Here is a 22,713-nt window from a genome sequence, read left to right as displayed (position 1 = left end):
TGTCCACATATTCATTCAGAACAAGAGGTCGACCGAATACGATTTTTCAAAGCCGACACCGATTATTGGAGGACCAAAAAAAGCCGATAGCGATTAATCGGACAATTTGTATATATATATTTGTAATAATGACAATTACAACAATACTGAATGAACAATGAACACTTTTATTTTAACTTAATATAATACATAAATAAAATCAATTTAGTCTCAACTAAATAATGAAACATGTTCAATTTGGTTTAAATAATGCAAAAACAAAGTGTTGGAGAAGAAAGTAAAAGTGCAATATGTGCCATGTAAAAAAGCTAACGTTTAAGTTCCTTGCTCAGAACATGAGAACATATGAAAGCTGGTGGTTACTTTTAACGTGAGTCTTCAATATTCCCAGGTAAGAAGTTTTCGGTTGTAGTTATTATAGGACTATTTCTCTCTATACCATTTGTATTTCATATACCTTTGACTATTGGATGTTCTAATCTTGGTAGTTGATAGGCTTGAAGTCATAAACAGGGCAATGCTTGAAGCATTGAGAAGAGCTGCTGGCTAACGCAGGAAAGTGCTGTTTGAATGAATGCTTATGAGCCTGCTGCTGCCTACCACCGCTCAGTCAGACTGCGCTATCAAATCATAGACTTAATTATAATATAATAACACACAGAAATACGAACCTTTAGGTCATTAATATGGTCAAATCTGGAAACTATCATTTTGAAAACAAAACGTTTATTCTTTCAGTGAAATGCGGATGGCATCCATAAATCTAAATATTGCTGTTACATTGCACAACCTTCAATGTTATGTCCTACTTATGTAAAATTCTGGCAAATTAGTTCACAAAGAACCAGGTGGCCCAAACTTTTGCATATACCCTGACTCTGTGTGCAATGAACGCAGTGACAACATTTGCAGTGACACAATTTGCCTAGTTAATATTGCCTGCTAACATGAATTTCTTTTTAAGAAAGGCATTGATGTTTATCGTTAGGTACATTCGTGCAAGGATTGTGCATTATTCGCAAATGTGCTTTTGTTAAATCATCCCCCGTTTGGCGAAGTTGGCTACACCGTCTACCCTGTAATGTAAACTCACCCCACCCCATTCTGTACAAATGTGCGCAACCGCAACATTCAAACGAGGCTACAAAGAAAACTAATGTAGCGACTGTGTTGACGTCAAAATCGGGGGTGTGTACTAGGTTTCTATTGAGGCGTTGATCGACATGGTAATAGCTCTATAGTATTGGAGAAAAGTTGAAAAAACAGACCCTCCGTTACAGCTTGACGTGTCATGTCGTAACGTACAGCAAGCATAAAGCAACTACTTCTTGCAATCTCTCCACCAGGTGTAGCACTTCTATCATCCTTTAAAAACAAGAAATGGACAGTGACGGGGTAAGGGGGGGATACCTAGTCATTTTTTTCGTCATCATTGCATGCGATCATCATTCTCAAAGCCGCCGTTTACTTTTAAGATCACTTTAGTGTAACGGCTAGCTTAGTTAGCGGTGGTGCGCACTAAATAGCTTTTCAATCGGTGACGTCACTTCCTCTGAGACCTTGAAGTAGTAGTTCCCCTTGCTCTGCAAGGGCCGCTGCTTTTTTGGAGCGATGGCTTCGTGGGTGACTGTTGTTGATGTGTGCAGACGGTCCCCGTTTCGCGCCCTGGTATGGGCGTGGGGATGGTCTAAAGTTATACTGTTCCATTAGCACCGCCCTAAAAACCGATTCAAATTTGACACAAACCTTCAAATAGGTATGTAATGACACATTATAAACTCTTTATAGTGTTTTATTGACATTTTAGAGGCGATAAGGTGATAAGTTGGACAGATCGAGTGGGGGAAAAAAAGCTATTTTCCCACACAACATCTCTCCTTCTCACGATCATGCATTAGTTTCGCTTCCCCACCCGCCATTTAAAAAAAGACCCGACGGGGCTCATTGCCTGCTTGAATTATGCAGAAACGGGCAGCGTTTAGGTCATGTAATTGATTTTGTTGGAAAGGGGAGAAATTGTGCTTTACAATGGTATTGACATTGCAATTGGTCTGGAAGTATTACGTTTTTGGGGCACTAAAATAAGGGCAATTGTACAGACCAAGGCGATGTACGAGTTTACGTTAGCAAGTTACTTAATCTAATAGTTGTACCACCACACTTTCTCCCTCACCTCAAACGTTCCAAATGCCAGTAGTTTTTCGGTTACAGCACATGAAGTACACTTCATCTCCATGATCAAGCTTCTCACCTAGCGTTACCTCTTCGTTATCGTTCAGGGGACGCGCTGCTGTAACTGGCGAGCTGCCTTTCCAGAGGACGCACTGATGCTGTAACTGGTGTCTTCAGGTGCTTCATTCTGTTATGTAAACGATGGGCTGAGCCTTGGATACAGGCAGAATGGCTCCAAACGCGCATCACTCGTTCGCTTACAGCCAGTAGTGATAGTAATGGTAACAAGACAAGCAGTAACAAGACAAATATCTTTATTTCTGCTGACACCTTAAATCAATTTGTTTTCCATCTGGGAATGTAGGTGTACATATCAAATGGCACCCTATTCCCTACATAGTGCACTACTTTTAAGGCCCTGTTCAAAAGTAGTGTACTACATATGGAATACGGTTCCATTTGGCACTCACCCTCTTCCACCTTGAATAACATAATATGGTCAACATTGGCCATTTGCACATAATACCAACAGTCAGAAAGTACAAAACCTTTCAGTTGAGAATCAATTCATCTGGTGGTCTTCTCTATGGCCTCAGCCTTTGGAAGGGAAAAAAAATGCCACAAACCATATATTTGTTGTTCATAGTCACTCACACAGTTACCACATATGATACAGTGTCTGGTTCCACACACAGAGAAACAGAGGGAGCAAGCTCAGTATCTGCCTCTGACTCTGTCACAGTTCTTCTGTAGTCGACTTCACAGGAGGTTATAGAGACATTTATATTGCTCATTAATGATTGGACATGACTTGACTTGTAGGTAGGCTATCAGAGGGTGAAATGTCATGGGAACAGGTCAGAACAACAGTCCCATGTGCTGCAGAGATACTGTAATACAAAAACAAAATGGCCTCCTGTCCTGAAACAGAACGTCTCAGTCTTTCAAAAAAAATCTGTCCAGTTTATTTTCTCATTTCTCTTTAAAGAGTCTTTTCTTTTATGTTTGTACGATGGATCAGGCCACAGCGACAGGGGCCCAAGGATCAAGAGTCCTCCAGACACTGAGAAAGAAAGGTAACTCAAGAGGAGGGCAAGGGTGGATGATCACCTTTTAGCTCTAGATGAAGGCATGACCAACTCCACACATCTCCCGCTCTTTCTTTCTCCCCCTCGCTCTCAGGAGTCTGAGTCAGATCCGTTACTGCTCTCCCGGCTGATCTCAATCTGTAGTGAGGGCAGGTTGTCAAGCCGACTCTTCTTCATCTTGTGAGTCTGCTGTTCTTTCTGTTTGATCAAGGCCCCCCACACCTTCTGCAGTGCAGAGTCGTCCTCCTCCTCATTTTCCGCTTCTCCTTCCCGCCCCCCCAACCTGGAGCTGGCTGATCCCGACCCCGCACGGCGACTGGAAGGCTTCCGCTCGGGAACACCACCCTTGTGGGAGGATGGCCCGAGCCTGCTCCACAGACGACCTGGGGGAGGGAGCAAGGGTTAAATTTTAAAGCACTTTCGGTGTCTTTTCAACTAATGTACTGCATTATTGACTAATAGCAGTAGATGTGTTTTTCTTCCTTACTTGATTTTCTGTCTTTGGACGAATCAGAGTAGAGGCCGCGGGAGTCTAGTTTGGCCATGCCCAGTCGGCTGTGCACATCTGTGATTGGCTCTCGGGGAGGGGGTGAGTCTCGGGAGGCGACAGGGGAGGCGGAGTGTCGTCTCTCAGGAGAGTAGGGTCTCTTCCCTAACCTCTGCCTCACATCTACACATAACACAAGGTTAAATACACTATACACACACAAACCAGAAAAAAAACTTATACCACATCACTGATATTAACCTGGTCCCCAGGGACATCAACAATTCAAAGTTGGCCTAAGTGGGAGTGACCATAGATATCTTTAGACGGGTGGGTTGTTTAGCAACCGTGGAACAAAAACAGGTGAGTTGGATTAGAATTAAAGGATTGTTGGCAACATGGAAACTATATTTCTTCTCCAAATCTTTATTGAAAACAAATACATTGTTACTAGGTATGTGCATCTTTCCCTTTCAAGACGATTGGATGCATATCTATCTAGACACATGGGCTCCGATACGATACGTTTTAGTTTGATTTGAGGAATGAATCGATGCGATTCGGTGCACTAACATTTGTTGCATAAACATTAAATTTCCGTTCCAAATTAAAATCTGTTGCTGATGGAGCTCAAGAGCTGTGTCTCTCTGAGCTGGATCAGTCTGAGCCAACTTTTGTGTGTGTGTAATGTAAGTACAGTATATGTCTATGTTGTATGTAGGCACCTGAGCTCTCTTTTGAGAGGGGGGCACTAACTAATTTGTAATTTTGCAGATTAAAAGTGTTAATAGCTGGTAATGTATCAATATTTATCTATTTTTGTTGTTGTTGCTATGACATAGTAAATTAATATATAGCACAACTTTGGATTTCACCCATCTCATAAATCACATGGTTTGGACTGTTTTGACAGACAGTGAGCTTCTGCTGTCCTCGTTATGAAATTATCAACTTTACCCTGTATATCGAAAAATGACAATATATACTGATTGTTCCGGGCAAAAATACCAAAACTATTGATGAACCTGAACAATCAGATGTAATGTAAGCTTCGATTAGCATGTAGCCTACCTATAGCCAGATGAGTGTCGACTACTTTTAAATCTGGCAAAACACAAAACACATTTTTTTTTTTTAATTAAAAATAATCTAGCAAATTACATTGGTTGTCATTCAACTAATAAAGCATAATCTTCCGCAAGCCATTTTACAAAATGTTTAAAGTGATACGCAGATGTGCCAGATCAGGACTAGGCCTACCTCTCAGGTAGGTTTGTTCGGCATTCAAAATGACTTGTAGATTAATGTCAACATAATTATATACAGGTCGACACTGAAGGAGAGGACAAAGTTGTCAAAAGATGAGGTATTTAGAAAGTAATTTGAGAAAATGTTTAGTGAACTGGCAATTAGCAGGGTTTGAATGGATTTTCTGACATGCTACATTTGGATCAGTTTGGGGTCCCGCAGACCAGTACACTCATATCTTAAACATTTGAATCGGGGATTGATATGTACCGGTGAATCATTACATCCCTAATCCTTATAGTTGATGGTGAGCTAGCTAGTGAAATTTTGCCATATTAGCATAGATGTGACACAAAACACCTCGAAACAAGACATTAGTTGTGGGAGATGATTGGTTGGTAGATTAAGCCAATGCATGGAGTTTTCCCGATCTTTCTGTATTGGCTAACAAAGACCAAGTTTGATGTGTTGGTCAAATAGAGTTTGAAGTGTCTTGGAACTAGATTACATTGTTATTGACTGTGTAGAGTAGCAGATAACTGACCTGTCTTTCCACTACTGGCCACAGGGGTGCGCTGTCTATGCTGGGTGAGGCTCTGTCTTTTTTCCTCCAATAGCTGCCTCACATCCATCACTTTCTCCACTGCACTGCTTTTGGTCCCGCCTACTGATCCTCCACTTCCTCCTCCTCCACCAATCCTGTTCCGGACGCCACTACCCCCCAAGCCGCTGTCACTGCGAACAGAAGAGTGTCTGAAGAACAGACAGGGAGAACATCAACTATTAATTTACTATGTTACCTACGTTAAAAGGTCCGCATTCTGCACACATAAGCATACATGGTCATGTCACCCACCTCCACACAAACTTTTGTCCACCACACACACTGACCGTATAGTCTTGAGGTTGGTCTCCACCTCGTCTGCATACATGGTCATCTTCATGCTCTTCTTGGGAGAGGGGGTTGAGATCATCTTGAGCTCCAAGTCATAGTCCATTTCGTCTGAGTCTGACGAGACAGAGGGGGAAGAGGAGGGCCTGCCCAAACGACTCCTCAGGGCCACCCCTGGACCTCCACCCCTCTCCTTCTTCTCCTTCTCCTTCTCCTTGTACTCCACCACCCTGTCGTCTGAGTCCATGTCCTCCTCTTCCTCATCCTCCTCCTCTTCCTCTATTGGTTCTTCTGGTAGGTTGACCAGGTCAGCTGGAGAGACGGAAAGGAGGGCGAGAGAGGAGAGACGGAAAGGAGGGCGAGAGAGGAGAGACGGAAAGGAGGGCGAGAGAGGAGAGACGGAAAGGAGGGCGAGAGAGGAGAGACGGAAAGGAGGGCGAGAGAAGAGAGACGGAAAGGAGGGCGAGAGAGGAGAGACGGAAAGGAGGGCGAGAGAGGAGAGACGGAAAGGAGGGCGAGAGAGGAGAGACGGAAAGGAGGGCGAGAGAGGAGAGACGGAAAGGAGGGCGAGAGAGAAGGACAGAGGGATGAGAAGGAAAGGAAGAAAGATACGGAAAGGAGGGGGAGAAAGGAGAGATGAGACGGAAAGGAGGGGGAGAGAGGAGAGACGGGAAGGAGACGGGAAGGAGAGACGGAGGGATGAGACGGAAAGGAAGGGAGAGGAGAGAAATGGAGGGATGAGAAGGAAAGGAGGGGGAGAGAGGAGAGGATGGAGGGATGAGAAGGAAAGGAGGGGGAGAGGAGAGGATGGAGGGATGAGAAGGAAAGGAGGGGGAGGAGAGAGGAGAGAGGAGAGCAAGAAGAAGTCACAGATTACGACAGGAGACAAATATATAAATGTTAGAGCATAACAATTAGGCCTGGTCTGTAAACGTTTGTTTCTGTAGGATAGTATGAGTGTGTGTTCGTACCGGAGTGCGTAGGGCAGGGCGTGTGTTCTTACCAGGGATGGTGTGTGTAGGGCAGGGCGTGTGTTCTTACCAGGGATGGTGTGTGTAGGGCAGGGCGTGTGTTCTTACCAGGGATGGTGTGTGTTCTTACCAGGGATGGTGTGTGTAGGGCAGGGCGTGCGTTCTTAACCTGTTACTCCTACCCCCTACCTTTTCGAACATTCTGTTAAAAATCGCGCAACATTTCAGCGCCCTGCTGCTCATGCCAGGAATATAGTATATGCGGATAGAAAACACTCAGACGTTTATAAAACTGGTTAAATCACGGCTGTGACTACAACAGAACGTGCGTTTCATCGAAAAGCGCAGGAAAATCTGATCACTGAAAATGGAAAAATATATCCATGCGTGACTTGAACCCATTGATAAAGGTGAACCACATTTAATGGGGCTGAGGTTGCAATACCTACAGCTTCCACACGTTGTCTAGAGTCTTGTCATTTGCCTACTATTTTTTTCTTGGTCAAACAGACGCAAGGCAGCGCATTTCTTCCGATATTTTGGTTGAGAATTACCCGGACACTATTTCCAGATGGACAGCTAAAGAATATACTTTGCCTCGTGATCAATTTGATCGCTTATTAACGTTTAATAATACCTAAAGTTGAATTACAAAAGTATTTTGAAGTGTTTTGTGAAAGTTTATCGTCGACTTTTTGAATTTAAAAAAATTACATTACGTTATAAGACGCTATTTTTTTTATTTTATCACACAGTCTTCATAGATCGATATCTAGGCTATATATGGACCGATTTAATCGAAAAAAAAGACCCAATAGTGATTATGGGACATCTAGGAGTGCCAACAAAGAAGATGGTCAAAGGTAATGAATGTTTTATATTTTATTTGTGCGGTTTGTGTAGCGACGACTATGCTAATTATTTTGTTTACGTCCCCTGCGGGTCTTTTGGGGTGTTACATGCTATCAGATAATAGCTTCTCATGCTTTCGCCGAAAAGCATTTTAAAAATCTGACTTGTTGCCTGGATTCACAACGAGTGTAGCTTTAATTCAATGCCCTGCATGCGTATTTTAATGAACGTTTGAGTTTTAACTGGTACTATTAGCATTTAGCGTAGCGCATTTGCATTTCCAGATGTCTAGATGGGACGCCTGCGTGCCAGGTAGGAGCAAGAGGTTAACAGGGATAGTGTGTGTAGGGCAGGGTGTGTTTTCTGACCAGGGATGGTGTGTGTATTCTTACCAGAGTGTCTATGTGTGTAGGGTGATGTGTCCCCCATGCTGTCCCCTATCAGGGGTTTCTTGCTCTTGCTCACGATTCTGCGCGTGTGATACCGTCTCTTCCTGCAGAAAGTGACAGAGATATTAGCAACAACATACCCACCTATATACTTCACCTAATACCAACATTATACCTTCAACGTCTAACCTAACCATATACCCTCAACCTTCTAGACCAGGGGTATTCAAATCTTACCCGATTTGATCCGGCGTATTGCTGGTTTTCTGTTCTACCTGATCATTTACTTAACACACCTGGTGTCCCAGGTCTAAATCAGTCCTGATTAGAGGGGAAGAATTAAAAACGAACAGTGGAACTGGCTTCCCGGTCCAGATTTGAATTTGAGGGTTCTCGACTAACCAGTATGTATTTTTTCCTGATAGCAGGAAGAGTGTCAAAATGGACAAAAACCAAATAGAAAATCAGGGAAAACAGATGAGAAAAGTAGAGAGAGAGATAAATGAGAAAATAAGAGAGAGATAAGTTAAAGATAGAAGGTGGGGGGCAGAAAGACATGTTCAAGCAGAGGACGATAAACATAGATACAGGAAGGTGCAAACAAAGAAAAAGTGAAAGGAAAGAAAGAGAAAATGTTAGGAAAAAGTAAGTGAAAGAAACAAAAGCAGTACAATGTACAACAGTGTGGCAGAATATCAGTTCCAGTCAGCTATGGTGGTGCTGAGGATCTGGATGTACCATGATGGTTTAGAACAAAGAAAAACAAGAAACTAATTCAAGGAACTCAGTCCAGCTTTCAACAAACTCTTGAAGGTTGTAATAGTGGAATGCACAAATTGGGAAGTGCATCAGTTTTCCTCGTCATGTCAGTTATTGCATACCTTAGAGATCTATTTATAACTTGTCAGAAATGTCCAGATCAACTAGCCCATGTCAGATGTGTTTAGCCCATAGATTTGGTTGTAATGGTTGTCACTCAAATATCACATGATTACCTATTTGAGGTGGCAAAACGTATCAAATTGCAAGACAATTAGCATTACAACAGCAACATTCTCTGCACCCCATGACAAAATGTGTACAATTGCAGGAAATAACCTTTAAATATTTTCTCTCCCCCAACAAGAGGGGTGTGAACAGTTTGTTTCATGAACAGTGCTTGTGCCCATAGAAATAAACGGGGCACAATATATTCGTACATGCTGGAAGGGGGGCCTGAGTGAAATAGTTTGGGAACCCCTGGTTTAGCACACTGTCCCCCTGAATAACCATGGAGACACCACAGGGTGCCTATCCAGCATGTATTAATAAAATCAGTGTTGGCCAAGGAAGCATCCCTGTGTGTGTGGTTACCAGGAGTTGCTGAGGATGCCCCTCATGCCTCCGTAGTTCGGGTTGCCGTACTTCATGTAATATCTGCTCTTCCTCGCAGCACCCAGCTCCTTCTTATCACCTGAAAACACAGAAAGAAAACAGTCACAATCCTAATACAGTGCCTTCAGAAAATATTCAAATCCCTTGAGCTATTCCTATTTTTTTTGTGTTACAGCCTGATTTCAAAATGGATTAAAATATATATTTTTCCCTTACACACAATCAGGTTGGGAAATGACAACCCACGGGTAGATTTTGGCATTGGCGTTTAAGAATGACTATTTCACCAGCCACATTGGCAGGTGGGGTCCCACTGAGCATTTGGGAACAAACAAAAAAAATATCTATCCAAAGTCCAAATGTAGAAGTAGATCGAATGAACCAAAAAGGCTACTAAATTTTGACTTTTCCCTTGTGTTTCTTTGCTAGTTACATTGTTTTTAATCACATGCTAGCATGTTCTTCAATATTAGTTAAGAGTTTTCTGCAATTGTCTGCTGCTAGCTAAAAGACAAGGAGATTCTCACGAGGGCCCCCATTACCACAGTAAACCCCTCATTTAAAAAGGGCAGCTGATAATTTTGGTCTCACCTAATGACTCAAATATTTGGGGTACATTGTGTTTGATTGAGTATGGAACACTCCAAAAACCTATAATACACTTTTTGTCATTTCTTATTAAAACACATATATACTTTCATTGTGCTCCTAAATTTGTGCCAATAAATTTCAACTCACAGTGCATTATTCAGATTAGAGGTTGACCGATTAATTAAGGCCGATTTCAAGTTTTCATAACAATCGGAAATCTGTATTTTTGGGCTCCGATTTTTAAATATATATTTTATACCATTATTTAACTAGGCAAGTCAGTTAAGAACACATTCTTATTTTCAATGACGGCCTAGACGGTGGGTTAACTACCTTGTTCAGAACGACAGACTTTCACCTCGTCAGCTCAGGGATCCAATCTTGCAACCTTACAGTTAACTAGTCCAATGCAATAACGACCTGCCTCTCTCTCGTTGCACTCCGCAAGGAGACTGCCTGTTACACGAATGCAGTAAGCCAAGGTAAGTTGCTAGCTAGCATTAAACTTCTCTTATAAAAAAACAATCAATCATAATCACTAGTTAACTACACATGGTTGATGATATTACTAGATATTATCTAGCGTATCCTGCGTTGCATATAATCTGACTGAGCATACAAGCATACTGCGTTGCATACATCTGACTGAGCGGTGGTAGGCAGAAGCAGGTGTGTAAACATTCATTCAAACAGCACTTTCGTGCGTTTTGCCAGCAGGTCTTCGTTGTGCGTCAAGCATTGCGCTGTTTATGACTTGAAGCCTATCAACTCCCGAGATGAGGCTGGTGTAACCGAAGTGAAATGGCTAGCTAGTTAGCACATGCTAACTAGAGGGACGGAAGCTATGCTGTTTCACTGGCAATATTAAAGTGCATATAAGAACATCCAATAGTCAAAGGTTAATGAAATACAAATGGTATAGAAGGAAATAGTCCTATAATTCCTATAATACCTACAACCTAAAACTTCTTACCTGGGAATATTGAAGACTCATGTTAAAAGGAACCACCAGCTTTCATATGTTCTCATTCTGAGCAAGGAACTGAAACGTTAGCTTTCTTACATAGCACATATTGCACTTTTACTTTCTTCTCCAACACTTTGTTTTTGCATTATTTAAACCAAATTGAACATGTTTCATTATTTATTCGAGTCTAAATTTATTTTATTGATGTATTATATTAAGTTAAAATAAGTGTTCATTCAGTATTGTTGTAATTGTCATTATTACAAAAAAATACAAAAAAAATAGGCTGATTAATTGGTATCGGCTTTTTGGTCCTCCAATAATCGGTATCGGCGATGAAAAATCATAATCCGTCGACCTCTAACTCAGATCCCTTCATTTCCCCCACATTTTGTTATATTACAAATGATGTCAAATAGCCTATCAGAAGCTTCTAAAGCCATGACATTTTCTGGAATTTTCCAAGCTGTTTCAAGGCACAGTCAACTTAGTGTATGTCAACTTCTGACCCACTGGAATTGTGATACAGTGAATTGATCTATCTGTAAACAATTTTGGAAAAATTACTTGTCATGCACAAAATAGATGTCCTAACCGACTTGCCAAAACTATAGTTTGTTAACAAGACATTTGTGGAGTGGTTGAAAAACTAGTTTTAATGACTCCAACCTAAGTGCATGTAAACTTCCAACTTCAATTGTATATACACTACCGTTCAAAAGTTTGCGGTCACTTAGAAATGTCCATGTTTTTGAAAGAAAAGCACTTTCTTAGACATTGTTAATGTTGTAAATTAATATTGTAGCTGGAAACTGCAGATTTTTGGAAGAATGTATGGAATCTCTACATAGTCGTACAGAAGACCATTATCAGCAACCATCACTCCTGTCTTCCAATGGCACGTTGTTAGCTAATCCAAGTTTATAAAAGGCAAATTGATCATTATAAAAGCCTTTTGCAATTATATAAGCACAGCTGAAAACTGTTGTCCTGATTTAAAGAAGCAATAAAACGGGCCTTCTTTAGACTAGTTGAGTATCTGGAGCATCAGCATTTGTGGGTTTGTTTGGCCATAATAACCATCGTTATGTTTGGAGGGAAAAGGGGGAGGCTTGCAAGCCGAAGAACACCATCCCAAGCAAGGGGGTGGCAGGGGGGTGGCAGCATCATGTTGTGGGGGTGCTTTGCTGCAGGAGGGACTGGTGCACTTCACAAAATAGATGGCATCATCAGGTGGGAAATTATGTGGATATATTGAAGCAACATCTCAAGTTATCAGTCAGGAATTTAACTTCTTCGGGCTAGGGGGCAGTATTCAGAAGTTTGGATGAATGAGGTGCCCAAAGTAAACTGCCTGTTACTCAGGACGAGGAATGGCTGAGGGTATGCATATAATTGGTAGTATTTGATAGAAAACTCTCTAAAGTTTCCAAAAATGTTAAAATAATGTCTGTGAGTATAACAGAACTGATATGGCAGGCGAAAACCCAAGGACACTTTTTGGGAATATAAACTTTTTGCCAATGGGAATATAAAAGGAATACCTCCCAGGTTTGCCGTTCTTAGGGCTTCCACTAGATGTCTACAGTCTTTAGAAAGAGTTTCAGGCTTGTTTTTTGAAAAATGAGCTCGAATTTGTAGTTTTAGTAAGTGGCTCCCATTTTGGCTGTAGTGTTTGTTGCGCATTCCCGTGAGTGCGCATACTTTGTTATTTATCTCCGGTAATGGTCTCCGGTATTCACCATCTTAAATTTCATTGTTTATTTATATATTAGGGTACCTGAGGATTGATTAGGAACGTTGTTTGATATGCTTGGAAGAAGTTTATTGGTAATTTACGGGATTCATTTGTATGCATTTTGAACGAGGGAAACCGATGGTTTACTGAGTCTAGCGCGCCAATGAAACATCTTTATATTCCAAAAAAGTAAGGAATTATCGAACAAAAGGGCCATTTGTTATGTAGCTGGGACCCTTGTGATTGCAACCAGATGAAGATCTTCAAAGGTAAGTGACTTATTGTATCGCTATTTCTGGCTTTCGTGACGCCTCTGCATGGTGGGAAAAATGTATGTAAATGCATGGTGTGCTTTCGCCGTAAAGGCTTTTTGAAATTTGACGATGTGGCTGGATTAACAAGAACTGAAGCTTTTAAATGATGCATGACACTTGTATTTTCATGAATGTTTAATATTATGATTTGTCATTTGAATTTCGCACTCTACAATTTCACCGGATGTTGTCGAGGTGAGACGCTAGCGTCCCAATGATCCGTAAGAAGTTAAAGCTCGGTCGCAAATGGGTCTTCCAAATGGACAATGACCTCAAGCATACTCCCAAAGTTGTGGCAAAATGGCTTAAGGACAACAAAGTCAAGGTATTGGAGTGGCCATCACAAAGCCCTGACCTCAATCCCATAGAAGATTTGTGGGCAGAACTGAAAAAGCATGTGCAAGCAAGGAGGCCTACAAACCTGACTCAGTTACACCAGCTCTGTCAGGTGGAATGGGACAAAATTCACCCAATTTACTGTGGGAAGCTTGTGGAAGGCTACCTGAAATATTTTACCCAAGTTAAACAATTTAAAGGCAATGCTACCAAATACTAATTGAGTGTATGTACATTTCTGACCCACTGGGAATGTGATGAAAAAAATGAGTTTTAAAAAAACAAACAACCGAGTTTAAATGTATTTGGCTAAATATTTTATTAAAGTAAAGTATTTTTTTTAAACGTCTAGTTTTCTATATACACATCTTGTGCATTTTAATGGAATCAACTATATGCACTGAGTGTGTCTGAAGCTTTAAACTAACTGTTTGATTAAATAATTAAGACAAATGACTAGAGGGAGTCTGACCGCAATTGATTTTATTGTGCCGCCTGGCTCAGACTTGCTGCGCTGTGTTAAAAAAAGACTGAGTGACAGAGTGACAACAGGTGCTAGTCACAGTCACTCAATGTTTTTTTTTTTTTTTTTACACAGAGACAACAGGTGCTTGTCACACTCTCCCTGATGCAGCAACCACCACACATCAACAGTGTGTGCTGTCCGTGTTGCTGAAGCTGCAACATTCATTTCTGAATTAAATTGTGTTACCGAAAACCCTAATTTGTTTAGGAAAAACATTCCCTGTTCCCTCAACCCTTGCTCTCTTTACGTGACACATGTATGCTTTGAATGCATGTGACTAATAGGGCCTGACCTATAGCATACCGTAATCACATAAATAAACTGGTTATAAACTCGGAACACTAACACGTGACAGCAAAATGATTGCAGAGGACATGACAAACTCGAAAAGGAGGAGGAATATTTACTGTTTGCGCAGGAGGTAAAGGGGAAGTCAGATGTGTGGAATAAGTTTGACTGGTTGTGGAAAATACTGGAGATCAAGAATAATGAGTAAGCGCTGTGTGCATATTGTATGTGCCATACAGGTGCTGTTAGATTACAATTTCATTTTTTTGACAGTTCGGAAGAATGCAAATACTAAATAAATCAGAAGTTTACCAGAGAGAATGTTGTAACGTTATTTTGTAAAGCCTTCATTACAGCAAAGACTAAAAACAGTCGCATTCATTCGTGAATGCAATTTCCGGCCTATTTATTATTTACGCGAATTATTCAATGGTCACTTTGTTATTTCAAAATTAAAATGCTTGATTGCACTTCACATCATCAATGACTGGGATTTATACATTAGTCTAAATAAATACGGAAATATAGGCCTAATTATTATTTACATAAGTATTCAGACCCTTTGCTATGAGCCTCAAAATTGAGCTCAGGCACCTCCTGTTTCCGTTGATCATCCTTGAGATGGTTCTACAACTGTGGTAAATTCAATTGATTGGACATGATTTGGAAGGCACACACCTGTCTATTTAAGATCTCACAGTTGACAATGCATGTCTGAGCAAAAACCAAGACATGAGGTCTAAGAAATTGTCCATAGAGCTCTGAGACAGGATTGTGTCGAGGCACAGATCTGGGGAATGGTACCAAAACATTTCTGCAGCATTGAAAGTCCCCAAGAACACAGTGGCCTCCATCATTCTTAAATGGAAGAAGTTTGGAACCACCAAGACTCTTTCTAGAGCTGTCCGCCCGGCCAAACTGAGCAATCAGGGGAGAAGGACCTTGATCAGGGAGGTGACCAAGAACCCGATGGTCTCATCGCGCACCAGCGACTTCTGTGGCGGGCCGGGCGCAGTGTGCGCTGACCAAGGTTGCCAGGTGCACGGTGTTTCCTCCGACACATTGGTGAGGCTGGCTTCCGGGTTGGATGGCGCTGTGTTAAGAAGCAGTACGGCTTGGTTGGGTTGTGTATCGGAGGACGCATGACTTTCTAGTCTTTCCCGGGCCCATACGGGAGATGTAGCGATGAGACAAGATAGTAGCTACTAAACAATTGGATACCACGAAATTGGGGAGAAAAGGGGGTTAAAAATTTAATTTAAAATTTAAAAAAGAACCCGATGGCCACTGACAGAGCTCCTCTGTGGAGATGGCAGAACCTTCCAGAAGGACAACCATCTCTGCAGCACTCCACCAATCAGGCCATTATGGTAGAGTGGCCTGACGGAATCCACTCCTCAGTAAAAGTCACATAACAGCCCGCCTGGAGTTTGCCAAAAGGCACCTAGACTCTCAGACCATGAGAAACAAGATTCTCTGATCTGATGAAACCAAGAACTAACTTTTTGGCCTGAATGCCAAGCACCACATCTGGAGGAAACCTGGCACCAAACAGTGACTGAGTTATATTAGCATAAATTATGACTATCCAATCTTACTCATCACAAATAGTAGGCTAACTTACACAAGTCTGCAAATGTGGTGATACTGTACATAGAATTTTTATGGTTAAAATTTGCTTCCCCAAACATAACTCACTCACTGCCTAGGCTAGTGAATTTGCTGTTCGTTACTTGTCTTGTTGGCTGAGGAAACATAAATGTGGACAGTTATTCTAACATATTCAAAGTGCATGGTAAGGACAGATGTCATTGCATCCTAGACTTGCATGTTCTGTTAAGATGAATTACCATAATCTAAATGCGATTTCTGTCATTCTGACCACCGTGGGAGAACGAACTAATCAGGGTACGCAGCCAATGCATATGGGTTTCTCAAATGTCCGGGAAAATTAAATGCTGTCGGTCAAATGTCCGGTGCCACATATTCATTAGGGAGACCCTGGTGGGTGGGTGTTTGTGTCTCTCACCGTGAGTGGCCAACCTCAGGAAGAGTTTGTTGCCCTTGAAGGGTTTGATGGCCGGTCGTAGGTCATTCCGGAGCAGAGACTCACTCTCTGCCTGAGACAGCAGGTCCACCTCAAATGCACACACACAAACACACAGGTAACTAATATGCAACATTTCCCCACACACCCACAGTCTTGAACACAGTTTTACCTGGGTGGTCTCGGGTTCTGTTTTCTTCTCTGTGTCTCCCTCGCAGGCTTTCCCCTCATTCTCCTTCACCATCTCTTTCTCCTCCTCATCCACCTCTCCATCATCGTCATCCGAGCCTTGTTCTCGGCGAGCTGAGACAGAACAGCAAGCAACACTCAGTGACAAAGCACATTATGTACATGCCTCATATGACTGACAAACCACACTGACCACAAACACAACATCGCAGTCCTGACCAACACAGAATTACCCACTACACTAATCATAAAACATACAAAGACAGTGAACATTGGAACATGGACACACAGCACACTCACCCTTGCTCTCCTGGGTGGGATCACCAGGTTCTTTGGTGCGGTCTGTCTCCGTGGTAACCTCCTCTGGGTCAGGCATGCGGCTGATGTTGATCAGAGCCCGGGTGGAAGTGACATCATCCAGCCACACCACATTACCTAGGAAACCATATTTAACAGCATGTTAAAAATAGCCCACTTGTTGTCAGTCGCTTCTGTGTGGGTGTTACTCACAGGAGGTGTCGTCAATCCACTCGATGTGTGCTGGAGGGTACTCCTTAAAGTAGCCAAACACATCCTGGGTGCTCATATCATCAACACCTGCCACGTGCAATGCCTCCAGGCGCAAGTTAGGGATGGCTGAGAAATGGAAAGAGATTCAGTATGTGCGCAATACCGTGATATTCGTTAGTATCGTGGCAAGGAAACAAATCACGAAGCAGATTTAACTTCTTTAAGAAAACAGCACTAATGTTGGAAACAAAACATGTAATCCAGTCACATGTAAACGTCCCTTTTTCAGGACCCAGCCTTTCCCATGCTTGTTCAATGAACCATAAACAATTAATGAACATGCACCTGTGGAACGGTCGATAAGACACTAACAGCTTACAGACGGTAGGAGACTAAAGAGGCCTTTCTACTGACTCTGAAAAACACCAAAAGAAAGATGCCCAGGGTCCCTGCTCATCTGCTTCAACATGCATTAGGCATGCTGCAAGGAGGCATGAGGACTGCAGATGTGGCCAGGGCAATAAAATTGCAATGTCCATACTGTGAGACGTCTAAGACAGCTCGACAGGGAGACAGGACAGACAGCTGATCGTCCTCGCAGTGGCAGACCACGTATAACAACACCTGCACAGGATCGCTACATCCGAACATTACACCTGCGGGACAGGTACAGGATGGCAACAACAATTGCAGAGTTACACCAGGAACGCACAATCCCTCCATCAGTGCTGACTGTCCAAAATAGGCTGAGAGAGGCTGGACTGAGGGTTTGTAGGCCTGCTGTAAGGCAGGTCCTCACCAGAAATCACCGGCAACAACGTCGCCTATGGGCACAAACCCACCGTCGCTGGACCAGACAGGATTGGCAAAAAGTGCTCTTCACTGACGAGTCGCGGTTTTGTCTCACCAGGGGTGATGGTCGGGTTCGCGTTTATCGTCAAAGGAATGAGCATTACACCAAGGCCTGTACTCTGGAGCGGGATCGATTTGGAGGTGGAGGGTCCGTCATGGTCTGGGAGGTGTGTCACAGCATTTTCAGACTGAGCTTGTTGTCATTTTGCAGGCAATCTCAACGCTGTGAGTTAAAGGGAAGACATCCTCCTCCCTCATGTGGTACCCTTCCTGCAGGCGCATCCCGACATGACCCTCCAGCATGACAATGCCACCATACTGCCCGTTCTGTGCGTGATTTCAGTGTTCTGCCATGGCCAGTGAAGAGCCCAGATCTCAATCCCATTGAGCACGTCTGGGACCTGTTGGATTGGGGGGTGAGGGCTAGGGCCATTCCCCCCAGAAATGCCCAGGAACTTGCAGGTGCCTTGTTGGAAGAGTGGGATAACGTCACACAGCAAGAACTGGCAAATCTGGTGTAGTCCATCAGAAGATGCACTGCAGTACTTAATGCACCTGGTGGCCACACCAGATACTGACGGTTACTTTTGACCCCCCCTTTGTTCAGGGACACATTATTCCATTTATTTTAGTCAGTTTGTGTCTCAGTTGTTGAATCTTGTTATGTTCATACAAATACTTACACATGTTAAGTTTGCTGAAAATTAACACAGTTGACAGTGAGAGGACGTTTCTTTTTTTTTTGCTGAGTTTATTTATTTTCCAAGCTATAATACACAATATTTTACATACAGTTGGTTTTTAAAGGACAAAAGTGTAGTCTGCTTTGTGTTTTCATTTTTGCCATGGAACAAATATAGCGATACTAGTCACAGCCCTAGTGTTTAAGTGATAAAAATCCAGGTACGTGTGTACCTTGCATCTTTATACAGCACTTTGTGTGTGTGTGTGTGTGTGTGTGTGTGTGTGTGTGTGTGTGTGTGTGTGTGTGTATATACAGTACCTTCAGAAAGTATCCATACTCCTTGACTTTACACATTTTGTTGTGTTACAGCCTGAATTCAAAATGGATTAAAAACCTACACACAATACCCCATTACAAAGTAAAAACCTTTATTGAAAATTAAATATAGAAATATCTCACTTACATGAGCATTCACACCTATTGCTCTGACAGTCCAAATTGAGCTCAGGTGCATCCAATTTCCTTTGAATCCACCTGTGGCCAATTCAATTGTTTGGACATGATATAGAAAATAAACACCTGTCTATATAAGGTCCCTCCGTTGATAGTGCATGTCAGAGCAGAAACTATGGCTGTGTTCAAATACCCATACTAACATACCGCACATTACATAATTAATGAGTATATACTACATTCTATGAGTTCATTTTAGTATACTGTAAACAACTGGTACCGGAAGTTGATGCTGTTGCTATGCAACCTCTTGCTAGCCTAACAAATGACTAGCTAAACATTTTACGATTTTTGGTGTGTTCGTAAATTCAATCTGCAGTGCCAGAGTGCGCTCTGGGCGTTTGTAAATCCAGAGCGTTGTCAGATTGTACATTCAGAGCGTTTCGCTCTCGGAGCGTTCAGAGCGCACACTAGGGTAGATGCGAGTGTTCAACGGCAGTCAAGCACCCAAGCTAACTGGCTAACGGTGGCTAGCTACTTCCAGACACAATTGAGAGAACACCTCACTGACCATTATACTCGCCATAGCAGAGCCGGTTAGGCTGTTTTCATGTTATCCAGAGCGTTGGTGACCAACTGTGCTGCTGGCAACAATTTATTTCTGGGGTTTTTTTGCTGACATTACTGACACCGGCCATATTCAACAGTGCGCGAGAGCGCTCTGAAATCAGAGTAGATAGCCAGAATGAACAATGTCCATTGAAACGCACTAACTATATCCATACTACGATCAACAAGCGACCAATACTCAATACGACAAATACTCAATTCACATCACAAATGTTACGGTTAGTGCGGTCAGTATGTGTATTCGAACACAGCTAACTCCATGAAGTCCAAAGGAAATGTCCGTAGATCTCCGATATAATTGTGATGAGGTATATCTCGGGAAGGGTATAAAACCATTTCTAGAGTGTTGAAAGTTTCCAAGAGCACAGCTGTCTCGATCATTGGGAAATGTAAAAATGATGGAACTACAGACTCTGCCTAGAGCTGGCCATCCAACCAAACTGAGCAACCGGGCAAGAAGGACCTTGTCAGTGAGATTGCCAAGAAGCCAATTACCACTGACAGAATTAGGCTGAGATTGTCGTCCTTTTGGCAGGTTTTCCCGTCTTGACAGCTCGTCTTGAGAGAGTGGCCAGACGGAAGCCACTTCTTAGAAAAAAGGCACGGCAGCACACCTGGAGTTTGCAAAAAGGCAAATGATTCTGCGGTCTGATGAGACAAAAATATGTATCCATTGAATATCTGGAAAGACTTGAAGATTGCTGTTCACGACCGCTGACTTAACAGAGCATGAGAAAATCTGCAAGGAAGAAAGGGAGAAAATCCCCATATCTAGATGTGCAAAGGTGAGACAAACATACCCAAGAACTCAGAGCTGTAACAGCCACCAAAAGTGTTTCTACTTAGATTTGTCTCAGGGGTGTGAATTCTTATGTAAATGTTATTTCTGTATTTCATGTTCAATACATTTCCAAAAACATGTTTTCACTTTGTATTTATGGGTTATTGTGTGTAGATGGATGAGAAAAATATATATTTAATCCATTTTGAATTCAGGCTGTAACACAAAATGTGGAATACATCATGGGGTATGAATACTTTCTGAAGGCCCTGTACGTGTGTATCTACCTTTCTTCATGGTGTCTCTGTCCAACACCACATTCTTCTGGGCCAGGTTGGCCTCTGCACGGAAGTGGAACCTTTCCGCTCTCTTCTCCTTCCTCTCAATCGCCTCCTAGAAACACACACACAGTTATGGCAAAAATAGTTATGGCAGTTAAGTTTAACTGTTGGTTTACCATCTCACTTTTAAGTAATGGAACTAGTATTAGTGTGAGTGTTTGCCAGATAACTTTCTGGTGTGGTTACCATAGCGTACCTTTGATGTGACATCGATTCCAGTGATGAATGTGCCAGCTTTGTTCTCATATCGCCGACTTGTGTCCTGGTTAAATGTCAACAAATATGTATACATTAGAGACGCACTTTCTTACTGTGGGGTAGCCTAGATAACAATGCACTGATCTGACAGCTTATGTTTGTTCTGAACAATGAATGACTGTCGACAAAACAAGAAAGTGTGCATTCAGTCTATCATACAACACCCCCCTCTCCCCCAAAAAAGCTGGCAAATTGAAAGTGGCAAGATCTCGCACCAAACCTCTGTCCTTGGGGATGTTAAAACGAGTTAGCTAACTAGTGTAACTGACTCGTACGTTGTATTATTAACTATGTAGCGAGGGGGTTTCTGTCATGAAACTTAACGTCTGGTGAATTAGCTAGCCACCGGTAGTTAAGCAGGGTTAAATGCTAAGATAGCCGTTGTTTGTCATAAAATATGTAACGTCAGTTTGCTTACGCTAGAATCAACAATATACTGTTACAACACAGACAGGTATGATGTTAATATCAACTAGCTACCCTGGGTAACACTAGCTAGTCACTAGCTACCGAGCTATCTTGTTAGCTCAAGGCACGCTGAGCTCCTCCAATACCAAGGCAATATTCACAGGCCCCCGAAGGTACGCGAGCCCGCGATCTGGTGAGGCCTACTTCCCTCACCGGCAACAATTCCTTCAAAGACCGGTTCACGGGGATGTTTTCCACCTCGAGTTCACCCTCCTCCACCTCCATCGGTTCAGGTTCACGGGCACCTCGGTCCGAGTCTGAATCCGAGTCCGATTCTGAGTGGTCTGGCCCACTGTCTGGCTTTACCGACACCCGTAGACTGCGCACTGCCGCCATGGTCCTAGCACTCCGTCAGCAAACGCTTTCGAAGCAGGAAGACGTGAGTGTGCAGGGAAAGGCTAAACGGACACGCCTGGTGGCTAATTTTAGTGAGAGTCGAGTCAAAGACAGTACAAAAATAAATAATAATAGCCATTCAAAAAAGTACAGTTGCATATCTGGGAGTTTTTGTCAAAGGACAGTGAGCCGTGTGAAATCAAATCATGAAAGCCAAAGCTATTCTTAACAGTTGACTTCAAAGAGATGGTATATACACGGAACAAAAAATATAAACGCAACATAAAGTGACAGAGGTAAAAAAAAAAGCTTAAATAGGATATTCGACAGATATTTGCGCTTTCATGATGTCATGATGTTGGAAAAATTGCGCACAACATTGCACAGGTCTTATTTTCACGATTTTGACATGAATTTGCTTTCCAAAGCTAATAAACATGTGGAAATGTGAGCAGCATTTTGTATTCTTAGTTGAATTAGTTAGGGAGCATAAACAAAGTCCAAACTTTTTTTACATACACATTTCAATAGCTCCTTGGTCATGTGACCTACTGACTTCAAACAAGGTTCAGAATGTCCACTCAGTGGGCCTACACACTGCACACCCTTTAGTTTGTCCATTTTCATCTCACACGTTTTACATTAAATTTCTGAACTTTCACATTTCAATAGCCCCTTGGTCATGTGACCTACTGGACTCAAAAAAGGTTCCAAATGTCCACTGGCTATATAAGGGTAGTCAGTGGACATTCTGAACCATTTTCAGTCTCACATGACATTTAACATTACATTTTCAAACTTATCCAGAGCGATTTCTAAATTCCATGCATGACTTATTCAATTGGAATTCATCAGATACTGTATGATATAAATCCATCAATGTTTTTTTCTTCTTTTATTAGGTGTGCACAGACCCCCAAACTCAAATGG

The 22,713-nt window shown here is 42.3% G+C and overlaps 1 protein-coding gene across 1 annotated transcript; it reads right to left on the bottom strand.

The window, feature by feature from the left end:
- Positions 1-2,469: 2,469 nt before the first annotated feature.
- On the bottom strand, positions 2,470-22,177 carry ncbp3 (nuclear cap binding subunit 3). Its single transcript, XM_035748369.2, has 13 exons — positions 21,601-22,177; positions 20,918-20,983; positions 20,668-20,773; positions 16,980-17,105; positions 16,770-16,904; positions 16,453-16,583; positions 16,263-16,371; positions 9,453-9,552; positions 8,103-8,203; positions 5,887-6,199; positions 5,540-5,748; positions 3,748-3,930; positions 2,470-3,643 (listed from the first exon to the last, which is right to left on the bottom strand). Exons 1-13 carry the CDS (start codon positions 21,781-21,783, stop codon positions 3,351-3,353), a joined length of 2,055 nt encoding a protein of 684 aa, XP_035604262.1. The 5' UTR covers positions 21,784-22,177; the 3' UTR covers positions 2,470-3,350.
- Positions 22,178-22,713: the final 536 nt, after the last annotated feature.

Source organism: Oncorhynchus keta, chromosome 33 (genome assembly GCF_023373465.1).
Source record: "Oncorhynchus keta strain PuntledgeMale-10-30-2019 chromosome 33, Oket_V2, whole genome shotgun sequence".
Lineage (NCBI taxonomy): Eukaryota > Metazoa > Chordata > Actinopteri > Salmoniformes > Salmonidae > Oncorhynchus > Oncorhynchus keta.
This window is presented reverse-complemented; position numbering and strand designations above follow the sequence as displayed.